General features: G+C 36.5%; 1 protein-coding gene across 2 annotated transcripts in view; it reads left to right on the top strand.

Annotated features, from left to right (window-relative positions):
* The first annotated feature begins 419 nt into the window (after positions 1–419).
* Positions 420–18,316, top strand: part of LOC109060143 (ankyrin-1-like) — a 76,585-nt gene continuing 58,688 nt past the window's right edge. Inside the window, exon 1 of one of the 2 annotated variants that reach the window (XM_042748415.1) lies at positions 420–774. In XM_042748415.1, coding sequence (XP_042604349.1) covers positions 649–774 — 126 coding nt within the window. In that variant the 5' untranslated portion in view covers positions 420–648. The remainder of the gene's footprint in view (positions 775–18,316) is intronic. The other variant, XM_042748416.1, reaches the window with a different exon arrangement.

The following is an 18,316-nucleotide window of genomic DNA, read 5'->3' as shown; positions in this document are numbered from 1 at the left end:
TCACTCTTAGCAATCAAATGGGAACCTGCCTTCAATAAGAACCAGAAAATGAACCCAACTGAATGCATCACACTAAAGTAAACTAGAAACCAACCACAGAAGGTTGTATGAGAGACAAATATACAGTAATTGATCAAACAAAAGATGTTTTTGTTTTTCATTGCAAAACTAGTCTGTGTGGAAAAAATGTAAAATTTAATTGTTTTCAACTACGTCCTGCAGATCTGCACAAAGAAGATGACAATAATACAACAGACGTGCGGTAAACAGTTGGCAGTATCTCTGCTGAGAAAAAATGGGAGACTGTGAGTGAGAAAGAAAGACGGAGGGAGAAAAATCGAGCTGCTGCAGTATCCCTACACTGCTGAGGCTTGGTCTGCGTGACTGACTGGTGTGTTGAGAGAGAGAGAGAGAGAGAGAAAGAGAAGGGAGGGGGGATGGGAAGGATTTTGCTTGGATGAGGAGCAAGCAGGCAGGCAGGCAGCAGCATCATCTCTTTTGTGGCACGCTGCTGAGGGAACTTGCCACCTAGAGCCGTGCAGGGCACTCACTCCTCGCAGGCGCGCACAGCGCCACCGCCTCTCCCGCACTGGCCACCGCAGCGACAGCCTCCGTTATAGGCGCAGCACTGCTTGTTGCAGCGGCACCATGGCGCAAGCCGCTAAGCAGATCCGCAAGAACAAGGACCTTCAGGAGCTCGCAGCTCAAGAGCTGCGAGAGAAGGAGGAGGAGAAGATCAAAAAGAGGAACCGATCGAAAGACCGTAGACGCAAGGTAAAAGAAAAAAACCTCCTTGCTCTTTTTGCGCATGGCGAAGGATACACACACCTTCACACATATCACTGACTCATTGTGTTAACCAGTCAGCTAGAGCTGGTCGTTCACAGATTACGTTTGAGGAAGATGCTGATGTCTGGCAGGGCAGATGGGGGGGGGGGGGGGGGGGTCATGACTGAGATGATTGGTCAAGTAGCCCCTCGGTCCTCGGGGGAACATCCTGCTCGATCGATTTAGAAGCAGATGCTGTTTATGACTGATGTTGCATCAAGCAAACCCCGATTGCTTTATGTATTCAGATGCACCTGCCACAGGCACCATTGTTTGTCGCATTCCCTCCGCCTGTCATCGGCATGCTACACCACCTCATATAGATGCCGTAAGTGTGAACTTTGGCAGAACGTGAGCGTAATGTCTGCACCTGCTTCTGCCACCAATTCTCATTACAGTTTGTATGATGGAATGGGAGATGAAGTGCATTATGGGAGCTCTGCTGCTCTGAGCCCTCTGGCTGCCTACTTACTTACCTTACCTTCCACCAGTGTGCATGCGATGATGTATGGTCGCGTGCATGCAGATTTTGGCTTCACCCGAGAGCAGCGGGAGTCCAGAAGTACACGTGACTCAGGTTAGAGCTGAAGACAATGAGATCGGCAGAGGCTGGGGTGATGACTCTGCTCCCGTCTGCTCACCAAGGCTCATAAAACCTGTCAGCCTAGCATTTATCAGCGTGCTCGCGTAACTACACGATCGGGCGGAGATATGTGGCCGGCGGTGGTAGAATGTCAGTGTAGCGCCAATTAACAGAAGCGAGTTGCTGACACACACGCAGTGACACAAAAAGATACTGGAATCTAAAGATCACTCTGAGGAAGACTGTCCTTGAGGGTTGGCTGTTTAATCTTTGGTGGGACGTCTGATGAAGCATTTGTCAAGGCTGTCAGTGACCCCTTGAGATTACACAGGGGTCTGGAAAATTAAAGATGGGATGTGTTTGATGACACGGTTACTTTTTTGATTTGATTAAAATAGTGTTATGTTTAATAAGCAGTTCAACACTCACTCTCCATATGCAACCCTTGAGCTTTTTTCATATTAGGGTTTTTTACATAATTGTGCTTTATGTAAAAATTGTGCAGCTTCAGGCATAAACCAGTCTGTAACCCTGGCCATGAGTTCAAACATAGGGCTGCAACTAACGATTATTTTGATAATCGATTAATCGGTTGATTATTTTTACGATTAATCGATGAATCGGTTTATGTACTTATATTTTAGTTTTGCCCATTTTTTCCCAAGTAAATTATTAACAAAGGGTCTTTATCATTCAACATAGACTTTTTAGAGATTTTAACCATTTTGCATTGTCATATCCTCATCAAAAACATACCTGGAGTTGTGTTTTTATTATGTGTTAGTTATCCTTTGTCGAACTCTTCTGCAATCAAAACACTGACCCATACATACTCTAGCAAATTTCACAAGGAGGTTTCAAATAATGTTTTCACCATGGCAGTCCTTAGGGCTCCTAAAGTAGTTTAACATCCCGAACAAAGCTTATTAAGGAATCTTTCAGAACATATTATCACGAAGAATAAGAATAAAACAGAATTAAAATTGCAGTAAATTGCATTTTATTGTTTTTTTCCTGTAAACACACAGCTTATACCTGGGAAACAGCTTTATAGCTTATGCTGTGAAATTGTAAACAATCCTCCCAATAAAGTGCCAATGGCATGAAACCTGAATGGTACTCACATTTTAAAGTAAAATTTAAAGTAAAATCCATCAGAAGGTTGTCCAGGAAAAAAAAATTGGACACACAAAAAACCTGCTGTGTGAAAAAGAGCAGTGAATACTTAGAAAAAAGTGCATTTCAAATACATTTAAACATTAACCATAATTAGGCTGCATAACTGAATTATGAACTGGTAAACGACAAAGCTTTAAATGTTAATTGTTAAAAAGCAAATGTTATCAGCTTTTACGACTAAACATTTGCAAACAACATTGTACTGCAGAATCTACACAAATAAAAGTCTTTGCACACTGTGATTTTCATCAGATTTAAATATGTAGTGGTCCTTATAACAGTGCAAAATTCAAAAATGTAATAAAGCGATAAAATGTGAACAAAACAGCTTATGCCTGAACTGACAGGAATTCGACTACCTGTGGGAAATGAGGCAGAACACTATTCACTCATTATTTGAGAAAAACTTTGCATTGCAGTGCAAAAAGGTCAACATGTCCAAATGTTCAGGGCTTAACAGTTAGGCTTGCTCTCTTTTTGCTCCCACACTTTGGATGACTTCGTCCGATTAGTTTTATATTCCGCTTTTTTCTCTTTTTCTTACTCGAGTTTACTTCACTGCCGCCTGCCTCACCCATCACGCTGAATGCTGCAGACAGAGACGCTGTGCGGGAAGCACGTGACATAAAACGAGGCCAGCTAGTTGGCTACTCGCTACTTCTCCTGCTGTACTGGCTGAGTAAAAACCTCCGGTTGCTCATTACTGCCACCCTTTGGTCACCGCAGATTTAAAATATGCACGAAATGAGCCGCTTACGGCAAATAAAAATTATTTAGCAACGAATCGATTACTAAATTAGTTGACAACTATTTTAATAATCGAACCAAATCCACTAAAAAGGGAAAACACTTTAAAAAAAACATATATGAGCTTTATGGAAAATTGTGCAGCTTCAGGCATAAACCAGTCTGTAACCCTGGCCATGAGTTCAACCATTGGCACGCAGAAGGGTAAATACTGGCACATAAACAAAAACAGAAAAAGAGAGGAATATTATATGATTAGACTTTTGTTGTTTATTTCTATTAAAGTTGAAATTAGGGTCCATAATTAATAAACAATTAGTAAAGAAAAAAAACATCACAAGATAAAATTCAAGAAAAAAACTATAAACTTAATATAAAATTAAAAACAAAATAAAACTATAAAAACAAAATCAAAAAAAACATATACACGGATGAATAATTCACAATCAGATCTATAGCATGCATTTACAAAATAGATAGAATTTTCATTTCATGCCGACTTTGACATTTATCACCACCATTTATCATAGAACTCAATGTGGTGCAGTGATTGCTATGATAAATTAAAAATGGCACTTCATGTCATAAAGATTGTTGACCCCTAGTGTCATCGTGTTCCTGAAGATGTGTCAGTTTCGCTGAGGTCTCAAAGCGTTTTGGACGGTCTGTGGCCTTGTGAGATCTCAGCTGTTGGTGGAAAAACAGTTGTGTTGTGATTTTTACACATCCCTGAGGTGGATGTCCAGAGAAAAATGATGTCAAGTGTCCAGAGTGTGAGACACAGAGCTCTTACTGAATACTGGATTATATACTGCATAGTACTATGTTTTATGTAAATCTGTATTCTGTAACATTAAACACATCACACAGTATGCTATATTGTTGTCACATTGTGCATTTAATTCAGTTAGTTGCTGAATTAAATCTGATTTTGTGCAGAAATATCTTGTTAGAGAAAGTTCAGAAAATTGGAAGGTTTCAATGCACAAATTACTATTCATTCATCACACCGGAAATGGAAGTATAAGCGCATTGCATTGAGGAATGTAGCTTAGTGTGTAGTGTCTGTATACTACACATTTTAACATGTGCAGCAGATCATGTGGCTACACTATTAAAAATAAAGGTTCTTTATTTGCATCTATGCAGGATTCCACAAAGAACCTTTAACATTCATGGAACCATTCCATTGCAAAAACGTTCTTTATAATTCTTTAATAAGATTTTTAGAATGCTCTGCACACTAAAATATTGTTTTTTTTTTTTAAGAACTGTTCACCAAAAGTTTCTTTGCGAAAGCCCCATTTTGGAACCTTTACCAAGTGTACCATATGTACAGTTTGTTTTCTCTACACAGTATGCATACTGCAGAAACAGTAGTACAGTAAATGCTATTCTAAACATAGCCTTTGAGAAAGACACAAGAAGGGGGCTCTTTAATTCTTAGAAATGACCTACAGTATAGTGCATCATTTACTAGTTGGATTGGTGCTTTGTATTATTTTTTACTTATGAAAGATGGTATCTGTGCTGCTGTGTACAACACAGTATTAATTACCCCACAGTACTTTTACGTCTCTAAGCTGATCTTGCTTTGTGTGTAAGATCTTATGCATCACATCCATATGGCTTACACACGGCCTGGCCCAGATTCCCATTCAGCAGAGAGCATGCATTTGTCTTTTTACCTAATAGAAGGTGAAGTCACACATATCAGTAAGTACAGCACCTTCAGTCATGGGCTATATTTATTCTGTGCCTGAGTCTTTACCAATCTTTCCGTGATCCTGCCAACTTGAAGGGATGCGTTGCCCAGGATTCTGGAAGGTTCAGTTGTGATCTATGGGGAGATGCTTTTGTAATGCCATGTTTGCACCACTAGAGGCAGCAGACTGGGAGAGCGAGAGGTCCACTGACAGTGGGAGGGACAGGTGAAATATAGCAGCATAATGTCAGAGATCAGGGTTAGCCCAACTGCATTAGAATGAAGAACCTGCTGTGGTCGTAATAGGATAAGACCACATTTGCCATTAAAGCCACACTGCTTAACTTTAATATTTCTGTCGCTTTTAAAGACTTTACATGTCTCTGGATGCCTGCCTGGACAACAAAACATGAAATACCCTGACAAACACCCGTATTCCTGTGTAATTGATCACTTCCAGTCATCGTCTTGAGTTTTAAGTCAGGACAGGGAAAATCCGTTCATTTTGTTCACTTCAAAAGGTACATTTCTTTGGCCTTGACTTGCTACATTGACACTTTAGCTGTTTTAAAATGTTCATATTAGTATAATATTGTGCAAAAATATCAGATGAATGTGGTGAATGAATAGGGAATTTCTGTTACTGTAGAAAAAATAGATCTGTCTGTTCATTAATTTCAAACCTAGTAAAATATCATTTATATCATTATCTTTCATAAATAATATGCACTGTGCAGTGTTAACATCGTGGAAACATGTTTTAGTTTTTCATGACCTTTTAAAGGTTACAATACTTTTTTGCATTGTACTTCTTTGCACTTTGCACAGTTAAAAGACATATGAATATTTTATTAAGAAAATGTTCATTTGTATTCTCATTTGATTAGTTACAGTCAAGGCACGCAAACGGTTTGTGGTCCTTGAAGCTAGAATATTTTTGCTGCAGGCATAATTGCTTTGAAATATATCTCCTCAAAAATTAAATATTAAAGAGCTGAGTCATTTAAAAAAAAAAGATATATATCTTAAAATGGATGTATTTAACATTTTTCCTTCTGACATATAAAGTGCAAAATTGTCCAATGATTAGAACTGCTAGATTGTATTTATTATTTTTTTACTTGTACTGTATAATGAACTTTGAGACACCAGTCCCATGTGCACAAATGTAAATGCACAAAGTTTGATGTCAGATCTCTTGTAAATACTGCAGTTGATTTCTTGGCTTTGCAGGTTTCGTGGAAGTAGGTGTAGTATTTCACAATAAAAATATGACTCAAGTGAAAAGACGTGGAATAATGTAGATGGCCATTTTCATTCTTTGGATGCTTGAATGCACAGGGATATAATAATGAAAAAGTGTTATGGTTTTGTTTTGTTAATCTGACACTGCTTTGTATAATTAGACAAAAGAAGATGCTTCGCTTTTAATATTTGAACATTTGCGGTTGATAAATATTTGATTAATGTGATCATTACTGTCTTCTTTTACACTGTAAGAAGGAAGCAAGATATATAATTACGTATTTGGGTCGGGGGGTAGTATTCTTTGTGCCATCCACTTCCTATTGTCATTCTTTAAGTGCATTGTGAATAATATGCATATGCATGTAATATGTTTTCTGAGTCAATGTTTTAAGCGTACTCCATGTAGTATACTGCCCTACAAAGCAAAAAGGCAGTAACTGCATTTTTGGTCAAAAAATAGTTATTGTCATTTTCATGACATTCAAGGCATCCTTTGTTATGTGACAAAACATCTTATAAATATATAAAGTAACATAACAGCAACATGTCCAATAATCTACCTACAACTACTTAGGCTGGATGACAGGATAACTTTTAAGTCATTTTTCTCAGTTCTGCACTCTGCGTAGTTACTGCCTTTTTGCTTTGAAGGGCAGTATAGTAAACCAGTAAATCATGCAAAAATAATGTTTACACACAGAACTAGTACATTAACTGAGTATGCATGGTGCTCAGATTTAGTACAGTATGCATAGTAAATGAATTTAGTATGCAAAATGACTGTGCCTTGGATAACTTTTGCACATTTTCCCCCTAAAAATCTTTTGTCAGATTTCTGATAAATAGCATATACTAAGCAAATGCATGTAATCCAGGTTTTTATGTCTTGACACACAGATATCTCATTTCCATGTTACTTCTTAGTGTGTGTTTTAGTATGTGTGCTTTTCTCTGTGTATGGAATATGGTGTGAGTCTTGCTCTGTTAACCTTGCCAGTTCAACATAACTCTAACACACATCTCACAATGTAGATCAGGTTTCCTTTTGGTGGATGCCACGGACCATTATCTCTTAAACCGTGGATCACACTAACCTTTGCACACACAAAATTTCTACGAACACTGCAACAGTTATAATATGACGTCATGCTCTCCGTATCTTTTAAAAAAAATAGAGGATGAATAAGAGTGGCTAATAAAAATACATGACTATCTTTTACCTGTAAAACACAAGAACCGATTGCATTTCCTCAGTGATTTCATATTAACTTCACTGCACAAAACTTCTTTTATTTTTCTATAGCATGCGTGCAATTATTTCTTGACGGATATTCCATGTACTTGCTGGTCCCAATTCCAGTTATAACATGCAGAAATATCGACGTTCCTTGCACATGACAGAGCAGCATCCATTAGACTCAAAGTGCTTTGTCTCACACATTAGGCAAGGAGCCCATAAGCTACGATTACACAACCCTGATTAAATTGACACAGGTTCTGAATATATGTGGTGGCCACTGCTCAATATAATGCTTCTCACATATGGTCCCTTATGGACGACATGGATGAAATAACTTACCAGTAATGTCCTTGCAGGGACAACAGAGGAGAAGAGAGCATGAGATGTGTTCCCTACACGTGCTGCTCGCTTACACGCATGCATACTCCACAGCTTTGCTTTGTAGCAGTGTTATCGACAGATGTGGGTGGGGAAGTTCTCGTCTGTTTTCTGCTTGAAGACAAAACAACCCAAGCAGCTCTGTTACTCTGATCATAATATATTTATTATTTTCGGAGTCTCCCCAGCTGTGGTGTCCTTCTCGCCCCTTATACATGCATGTTATCGCTTATTAGATCATTCTGTCACCTGAATGCTTTTTTTGGTGCAACAGATGACGCTGTGTTGTGTTGATAATGCTCATGATATGGATCTTGATATTGAAAGGTTAATGTTGAGAGTGTTTCACATTGTCTTAGCACACCCGGGTGACTCAGGAATAATTTTATGAGGAGTAATTATTAAAAATGAATTTCAGTAAAAGCAGCACTGAATGGCTTTCTTTATTAGTTTACCTGAATAATTTGCATAATTGATGTTTCTCTGCTCACATTAGGAGTCAAGCTAATTTAGTTACTGTTTCAGTAACTTTTAAATTTGCTTTCAGTATTTTTCTGTAACCACTGTGATACTGCTTTAAACTTTTCAAAGTGTGTAGTTTATACACAACCACTAATCATTTAGGCTTTTCTTGCATACAGTACATTGTATAGACTAAGTATTATGTAAATACGATATTCAACACCCGCCTTTCAAAAATGATATGCATACTACATTTATCTACATTGCATATCTTAGCGCATTGACTTAGTATGCATGTTGCACAGATTTTCCTTTTCATTTGATTACTTTCTTGTATTGTTTTTTGGTTAATTTGCATAATCTTCACTCGTGTGTTTTCAGTGAGTATTCATGACACAAACTAATTTTGTTACAGTTTTTAGTCAGTTTTGTATTTTTGTGATTTGTAGTTAATAATTACACAACTGATCAAAAGTGTGGGGTCAGTAAGTTTTATAAAAAGATTCTATTCAAAAAATCCTGAAAAAATGCATCACAATTTCCACCAAAATATTAAGCAAAAAAACTAATCATAACAACAATAACAAATAATAACAAAACCATCATACCAAAAAAGCATAAAAAAAAATTTTAAAAACAAAATTTAAAACCAATATAAAAAAATTATTTTAAAATATTTTTTTTAATTGTTATAATATTTTACAATATTACTAAATTATAAAATTTTACTGTATATTTGATCAAATAAATGCAGTCTTGGTGATCAAAAGAGATGTTTTTCAAAAACATTAAAGCATCTTACCGGCCTCAGACTTTTGAATGGTAGTCTGTAGTTAAAGTATGTGAAAAGCATTTTAACATTAAGCATGTACATACTTACTTTTCAGCTTGTCCAGTTTATACACAGTCACTTATTATTTAGGCTTTTCTTGCATTCATACTCAACTGCAAATTTCTGAAGTATGAATTCAAAGTTGATGCAGTATGCAACTAAATCATTTTAATACGTATCTAAATCAATGCAGGGTGCATAATTTAAGTAGTATGCATTGAAAATGTGTGTAGTTTGTGAATGTAGTATGCATACTAAATGTGTAGTTTGTCTTGACACAACACAATAACTTGAAAAACATTCACCAAAAAGTTCATATACATGGATTTATTTACTGATATAGTATGCATACTACACAGATTTAAATTTAAATTCTGTCAAGAAATTACAGTCTGAGCCTTGGATGTGTGATATTTACCCCAGTTGCCTGTAATGCTATCCCTTAGTGACATCTCCAAAGGCCTGGTCCTAATCCACACAAATTAACAATTCCTTTCTCATATTCCCAGATTAATGTCACATGTCTTGCAGAATTATACTAATCCCTACAGGCCTTTCTAGATACATTAGATATGACTTGACCTTCCTTTTCTTTGCGGCTCAAATTTTGTCATAAACCAAATGACCTTCCTTTTTTTTGTGACACTCTTGCTCTCAAAACAGCCCATTTCAGCAAAATTACAAGCTGTGGATGTTCAATTGATGTATGCAGTTGTGTCTCTGCGTTCTGACAGAAAGTAAACATAATATTTCCGCCGGCTATTTATGACCTCAGTGTGATACAGTGGCTTAAATTCCATCCGTCCTCTTGCTGTTCCATTATCAATGTCTGGAAATGTCTTGTGTGTGTGTGTCGATATCTGGTGTGTATGTGCAAGTGTTTGTGTAACTCCATTACCAAACTCAACATTTGTGCATGTGTGTACATATGAGAAAGACAGGGAGATGCCGAGTAAAAAACAAGAGGATGAAGGCAGTCACTAATGGAAGGAAAGTGAAGTTCAAGGAGCAATCTTTTTTTCCTTTCTTTCCATCCAAGGTTTAAAATTGAATCAGTGATGAAGTATTTATACGAGCATGGTGTGGCTTCCAGTCCAGTGCCTCAGTGGAGTGCAGGGAGAGAGAGGGAAAAGAACTGTAATATTGCCAGCATGAGTGCTGTTGTCTTCCCGATATGCCTGTGTGTTTATGGGCCGCAGCTCAATAACAAGAGCACAACCTGACATTAGTAGTTGATTTCGAGCAATAAGCAGGTCTGGTGGGAGAGATGAAGGGCGCCGTCATGTGTGTCTTGGGCTCTGATGATGAATGCACCTGCACTGCCTGTAATGATGTCCTCTGTTTACTTGTGGTGTAATGTTATGAGGTCTTTGTTGGATACTGACTGCTTTTTTGTATGTTTTTCTGTGTTATTATTAAATATACAGCAAATTCCTTTAATATCAGCCATATTAAAGTAGGGTGACCATGATTTTGCTAAGTAGGAAATGCTCCTGGATATTTTTTGGACTTAGAACAGCATTGCTGTCAAGATATAGATGAATTTACTGGAACAGAATTGGAGAAATGTAGCATTACATCACTTGTTCACCAATGGATCCTCTGCAGTGAATGGGTGCCGTCAGAATGAGAGTCCATACAGCTGATAAAAACATCACAGAAATCCACAAGTATAATTAATACATCTCCATTCCATCAATTAATGTTTTCTGAAGTGGAAAGCTGCATGCTTGTAAGAAACAAATCCATCATTAAAGGTATTTTAAGTTGAAACGCTTTTGCTTCTTGACAAAATATGGGCCCATAATCAATAATAAACCCAAATCAAAATAAAAAGACAAAATCCCATACTCCTCTCACATCAAAATCCACTGACATAAATTGTGCTTGATCTATGCAGATTTCTCTCCTGATTCAGTTGAGACAAGTTTTTTTCACTGGAGAAAGCAATATTTTGGATTGAGGAATCAACAACATTCACTAATACATTATTAACATCAAAGGATGTATCCGTTAATATTATTTAATAGCCCTGAGATAACAGTGAACATTTGTATTTTTATAAACTAAAGTAAACAAAGATTAATTAATAGTGTAACAAATGTTTTGCTCATTGTTAGTTAATGCATTAAATAATGTTAATTAATGGGACCTTATCGTAAAGTGACTGCTGGTTAGTGCAAGTCTGACATGCGAGTTACAATCAATGACTATGCTAGACAAACATTGTTTTTCTGGTGAAGCTGGTTGATCAAGTAAGTCCGTTAAGTCTAGTTAGTGTTAAAATACCTGCACCCCATACTGAAGGCTAGCAACCAAAACACAGCAAAAGAGAGAGGTGTCAGCAAAGCATTGAGAGACAATTTTATTAGGCCTGTTTGTATATGGGAGAAAGACAGAAAGAGAGAGAAACACCTAGAGAGAGAACGAGATTCTAAGAGGAAGTTGTGATTTAAAATAAAGTGTAACTACATTAGCGTGTAGCCAGAGGCTTCTCAAAGTAAAAATCCCATTTGTTTTCTCCATAATGGATTTTAACCAATAACTCTTCTAGACAGACCTAACATGAGCTCTGAGGTTGTTAAGCAATGATATATGCTTCTATAAAAGCCACTTATTTCAGCTTCATTTTATTTATTTTTTTAAATGTGTAATGTATATTAAAGGTTTCATTTCAGAATTCATAGAGAGGAGCTATCATAATTCTTGGATCCACCAATTAGAGAAGTCACTGTTAACATGAAAACAAGAACCACAAACAAAAGAGCTCATTAGCAAACGCCTACTCTCATGAAACACTGTGGCTAATGCAATCGAAATATATGGATATAAAATTGATCAAAAGTGGCACATAAAACACACACAAAAAAAGTATTTTAAAATAAATGCTGTTCTTTTGAACTTTGTATTTATCTATTGTATTATATTCATCCTAAAAAAATATTATTACGGTTTCCACAAAAATTATTAAGCAAAACTTTTTAATATAATAATAAGGAATGTTTTTTTAAAAATATAATAATAAGGAAAAGTTTCTTGAGCATCATATCGGTATGTTAGAATGATTTCTTAAGGATTATGTGACACTGGAAACTGGAGTAATAGAAAACAATTTCACAATATTAATGTTTTTACTGTATTTTTGTTCAAATAAATGGAGCCATGTTGAGCATAATCTTACTGACCCAATACTTTTGGATGGTAGTGTATATTTGTATGCAGTATATTTGACTTTTGCAATAAGTTTAAATATATTTTACACTTATAGGCAGACTGTATGTCAGCATTTTTATATGATACCATCATTTTTTTCTCTTGTCAACATAAATGTAAACATGTGCCTTGTCTTTCTCACATTTTCAAATACTTTTTGCCTCAAATCAAAGTTTGTGTGTTGCTGTTGTGATACATCTCGACTCAAATTTGATGCCCACTGGAGGTGCTAATGCGGTCTTAATACTAAGTGTATAAAGTATCAAATGGAATTTTAGTTACAAATACTAAATATAGCAAATACATAAGCTGATGTTTTTATTTGTGTTGTTAAGCATTCCTTGTTCAATTTCTTATCTCAGCGTTGGTAGTTCTACATCTAAATGACCTTCTGGCCCATCTGCATGTTCCTTTAGATCTCTTGTTCCCACCTTCCCATCAATCTCCTGATGATGCATCTATTAGAGATTATTGATGTTCCCTGCTGACAGTATCATGCAGTGTGACTTACAGAGCTCTTACTTTATGGACTGTCTCATTTACCTCAGCACTGGTGTCATCTGGCCGAGAGCTTCAGGCTCAAGGATGCAGTGTAGCACACCAGCATCAGCACCAGACTGCCCCCTGTAGTGTCAAGGCAAGAACACACACATACCAAAACACCCTCTTATGCACACATGGATGCACACACATGCTTACACAATCCATCTTCGCCTCTCTGACTCAGCTGTTTTTGGCAGTGAGGGCAGTACAGCGGGTACAGTGGGCCCTTGAGGAAAACGGGAAGGTGAAAGTGACAAACACTGCCCTCAGGTGTTGCAACACTTCACCCCCTCACTACAGTGCTAAGCTTTCTCAGGTTAAAGAAGGAAACACTCAGTGCATGAAATTAATAAGGGAATATCCAGATGATGTCTTTTATCAATGGGATGGTCTGTGTTTTTCTAGCAGACCATCTATCCTGTATGGAAGCCTGCTTCCGCACTTGTAAAAAACGTAATCATGACTTTATTTTTTGTAAATGTATTTGAATTACTTTTATTTTGTTCTGAATATACTACACATACATTTACATTTATGTGCTTAAAAAATACCATGCAAATGTACTTTTAGTATATTAAACTGGTATACTTAAAGTCTGCTAAATTAAAAAAAATAATTTTGTGCTTAATGTACTCTAATTGTGCGGAAGTAGTGCTGAGGTCTAACTGAAAATATTGAATTTGATTGTGCAAGTATACTTCAGGTACACTTTAAATATATTGCATTTAAAGACTGCTATTATACAGAGAGATCATACAATCCTTATTAATAGTGATATTTTAGGCATAATCATAAGAAATGTACATTGTGCAATGAATAAATACTCCAAATAAAGTTTAATTATTATTTTATGTCTGTAAGTGTTAAAGGGATACTTCATCCCAAAATGAAAATTTTGTCATTAATCACTTACCCCCATATCGTTCAAAACCCGTAAAAGCTTTGTTCGTCTTCGGAACACAATTTAAGATATTATGGATGAAATCAGCATAGCGCCATTTTGGCAATTCTGAGCAGTACGCAGGCAGCTTACGCTCTTCTGTATCAGCCGTGCCACAAGGATACATTTTTACGTGTATTTACGCTTTGGTTTGAAAGCAAACAGCGCATTGGCACAGCGCTGCTGACACAGAAAAGCGTACACCATCTGCGTACTGCTCAGAATTGGGAAAATGGTGCTACGCTGATTTGGATAGACACAGAGGAGAGGAATTTTTGAATAAAGTCGTTATTTTTGTTTTCTTCGTGTACAAAAAGTATCATTGTTGGTTTTCATACTTTCCTGGACCTTGACGCTGTTATTTATTTGGCAGTCTATGGGACAGTCTCAAGTCTCCCTGTTTTCATCCAAAATATCTTAAATTGTGTTCCAAAGACGAGCGAAGCTTTTTTTCATTTTGTGGAGGAGTAACCCTTTAAGTAATATGTCAATGAATTTGACATATATGTAGTATGAAATAAATGTATTTTAAATAAATTATGGCATAGGATTTTTTTATCTCTCAATTTAACATTTTTTTTTTCTGTAATTGTAACTTTACATTTTACAATTGATATACATATATTACAATTTTGACTTTTTTCATAAACGTCTCTTTTTGTCCCACAAATGAGACTTTCTTTTTCATATTTGCATTTTATCTCACATCTGCAAATATATATCTCACAATTGTGACTTTTTTTTTCTAAATTGTAGCATTACACTTCACAACTGATACTTCATATATCACAATTGGCACTTTATTTCTCATAAATAGTGACTCTGTGTTTAACAATTATGAATTTATATCTTACAATTTCAACCTTTTCCTGTAATTTTCACTTTATATCTCACATCTGATGCATGATGTCTCACAATTATACCTTCATTTCCCACAACTGTGATACTGTATGATTATCATAAATGTGGCTTTACAGTATATGTTGCAGTATGACATGCTTGATTTATGTATTTATTTTTGTGTTGAGGTGGAAACATGCTTCCGTAGGCTTGATGATTAACAGGCAACTTTTCTATTTCATGCCCATGATGTATTATGGATGTAATCAGGACAAGACCCTCCTTAAAAAGCACCAGTGGAAATCATTATGAATTTCTATGATGGTTTATAGTGGTTAGTGCTGGTTTAGACTCACACAGTCATATTATTCAGAGGTAAACTAAGATTGTGAAGCTTATTGTCTTTCTAGTAAAGCTGGTTGACTTATGATCACCAAATGTATATGCAGCTTGGAGGGGAAACCAGCACCATCCAAAACACAACATATGCTCCTGATCAGCAAAGGTGGTCTTTTAGCTGGAGGAAATCTCAGCTATTAATGCCAAGTGTTCTTCGCATACCTTTCCAGCACTCATGACATTCATGTGGATTTCCTGGCCTCCTCCAGTGTATGATTTCAGCTTAGTGGCTCACTAAACTCTTATCTGTCAGAGCTCTCATTCCCGTGCACGACCGTGGCTGGCACAATAGGCCTGGGGAGTTTGGCAGTTGTTGTGAGTCCTGTTGTAGGATAATGATTGTGTATCAGGCTCAGGTCTCACGCAGCATTCCTCTCCCGCTCGGACTCATCCAGAGCTTCTCCGTGGCTCTGAGCCGATGGCCTTTCAGTGTGCTTCCAGCCTTCAGCGAGCCACTAATTCCCTCAAATTTTCTTTCATATTAAACTTACGCTTTTATCTAATTTAGCCCTTGACCATGCTAGCCTGGGAGGAAGTCTCCTCATGAGAAGAGAGTGTAATGAAGGAAAATAGAGTAACCAGAGCGGGTGACTCATCCCAGCACTGGGGCCTGAAGGAGTGAGATATTGCAGAGGACTGAAGATGAGACGTTTATATGGTGCTGATAGCATGTGTCTGGGTCAGATTATGACCATGTGAACTAATGCAACATGGCTTGATAACTCTAAAGATTGTATAACGTCCAAAAGTCAGAGATGATCAGGGAAATGCTTGTTCTAAATTTTTTAAAATGCATTTTTTTTTTTCAAAAATTATTATTATGAGCATTGTTCTCACATTTTCAAAGTCATAAATTTGAAAATTGATTAGTCACCTTGAAAAATTATTTAAAATGTTAAATATTTCCTTTTTTTTTGTCAAAATAGTCACCTAGAAAAATAGTGCAGAACCAGAATGTAAAAAAAATTCCGATTTATTTGTTATCCTTATATTTTTATTTGTCCTTTGTTTTAGAATTTAGTTTAGAACCCTAAAACTTGTTATTTTTAAAAAATATTTTAATTGAAATTATTTTTAACCCAAAATTGTAAAATGTTTTATATACTCTCTATATATACATACACTCTGCATGTCTAGTTATTTAATTATTTAACATTATCTCTTCATTAATTTAAGATATTTATGATCTGCTGCTAATTTCTAAATGTTTTAGTTTAGAGGTTTTTGAATCATCTGAACAAACCGATTAGCTGTAAATTAATGAATTCTCAATATATTATTCATAAACTATTTTGAATCGCAAAATTTTAAATGTAATCTCATACTTGTTAAGCCCAGTTTATATGCAATATTTTACATGATCTCTTCACTCATTTATATTTATGATCTGTTGCTAATTTCTGTTATAATTTATTTTAGTTACATTTTGGGGTTTTTGAACCATCTGAACTACCTGAACAAACCAATTAATCAATTTTCAGTGCTATAATGCCTATGATCCATCATTTTAAACATATAAACACTTAAAATATGTAATTCAAACATCCACAAGTATGATTCAGAGTATGAATATGCCATTTGTGTGACCTGTGTTGCTCTGTGTGAACGTGACCCCTGGCTGAATTCACACGGTCCCCCGTGAGCCGAAGCAGAACCCCACTGAGGTTTTAGTGGTGACCCGCTGGCATTCCCTCATATATAGACAGTAGGCGATCCTGTGTTTCTTCACTAAACCTGTCCTTTTATCTCTCACATAGTACCACATAGTATCAGACTGAATCAACTGATATTTTATCTCAATGCTGCTACTCTGTATTTCTGCCTCATCAATTTCTGACTTCTGAACATTGAACACTTTTTTTATTTGAACTAAAGGTGAAGTAATGTTAAAATACTATGTAACTATAAATAAGCCACACACGCATACTCTGCCCTTGATGTGATACATCCATCAGGCCGAGCAGAACCTTCATCTAGTGCTGCTGAAGGCACTAACAAGGCTATCATTCATCAAGCAGAGGCTGAGAGGGTCATGCAATAGAAACACGTGGATAGACTTGTCTGCCTGTTTGCCTGCCTGTCTTGTGTCTCACATGATATTACTGGTCTCAAGGATATTTTGTATTTTTCACACTGGCTCCCAGCAATTGTTGTGTTTTGGAAGCTGGTGTGCTGGTTATGCAGTTGTGTGCTATAGAAAATTTAATTGAGAGCAGCAGTTTGATTCCTGCAATGAATTTGAATTGTAACCAACAGGATGCAGGATTGCAGTTTGAATGTAAGAAAGCAGAAAATTAAAATTTAAAGAAATTTATATACGCCATTCAGAAGTTTTGGATCGATACGATTTTAGGGCCAGATTTACTAACAGCTTGCGCCAGCGCAAACCATCTTTTGACATAAAATAGTACTGTCAGGATTTACTAAAGACCACAGTGAAGAATTAGCCCTTGCGCCTGGCCTTATTGAATATGCATTTGTAGGAATCTCCCTTTCAGATGCTAAATTTGTGGTAGGAAATTATTAAAATGAATCACGAAATGTGAGTTACTAATGTTTGCGCTCATCAGATTACTGGTATTTGTGCCATTATTTAAAACCCCCAAAAAAGCATGCCTTAAAGCAGGCTGTAATTTGTGCTGCTCTTGGTAGATTACGCTGGTCATTACGGAAATGATCTGGCTGCATCTGTGTTCTTTAATGTGCACATTGTTGATAAATCACCCACAGAATTTTCCCCTCCCATCAGCGTTTTTATGGAATTGCGCTCTAATGCTAATTTGCCGTTTAGTAAATCTGCAAAGACTGTATTTATATAATTTAAAATCAGGGATAGGCAACTCCGGTCCTGGAGGGCCACTATTCTGTAGAGTTTAGCTTCAGCCCTCATAAAAACTCACCTGCCTGTATCTATCTAGTAATCCCGAAAACACTGATTGCCTTGTTCAGGTGTATTTAATAAGGGTTGGAGCTAAACTCTGCAGGACAGTGGCCCTCCAGGACCGAAGTTACCTATCCCTGTTCTAAAGTCTCCAAAGACTGCATTTATATAATTAAAAATTCAGTAAAAATGCTAACATCTTGAAATATTATTGCAATTTAATTTTAAAGGGTCATGAAAACCCCTGTTTCAGCACTGGTTAGTTCCAAAGACTATAGAATACCCAAGACGTGTCACT

Source organism: Cyprinus carpio, chromosome B21 (genome assembly GCF_018340385.1).
Source record: "Cyprinus carpio isolate SPL01 chromosome B21, ASM1834038v1, whole genome shotgun sequence".
Taxonomy (NCBI): domain Eukaryota; kingdom Metazoa; phylum Chordata; class Actinopteri; order Cypriniformes; family Cyprinidae; genus Cyprinus; species Cyprinus carpio.
The sequence above is the reverse complement of the archived record's forward strand: the minus strand, read 5'-3'. Positions and strand labels throughout refer to the sequence as shown.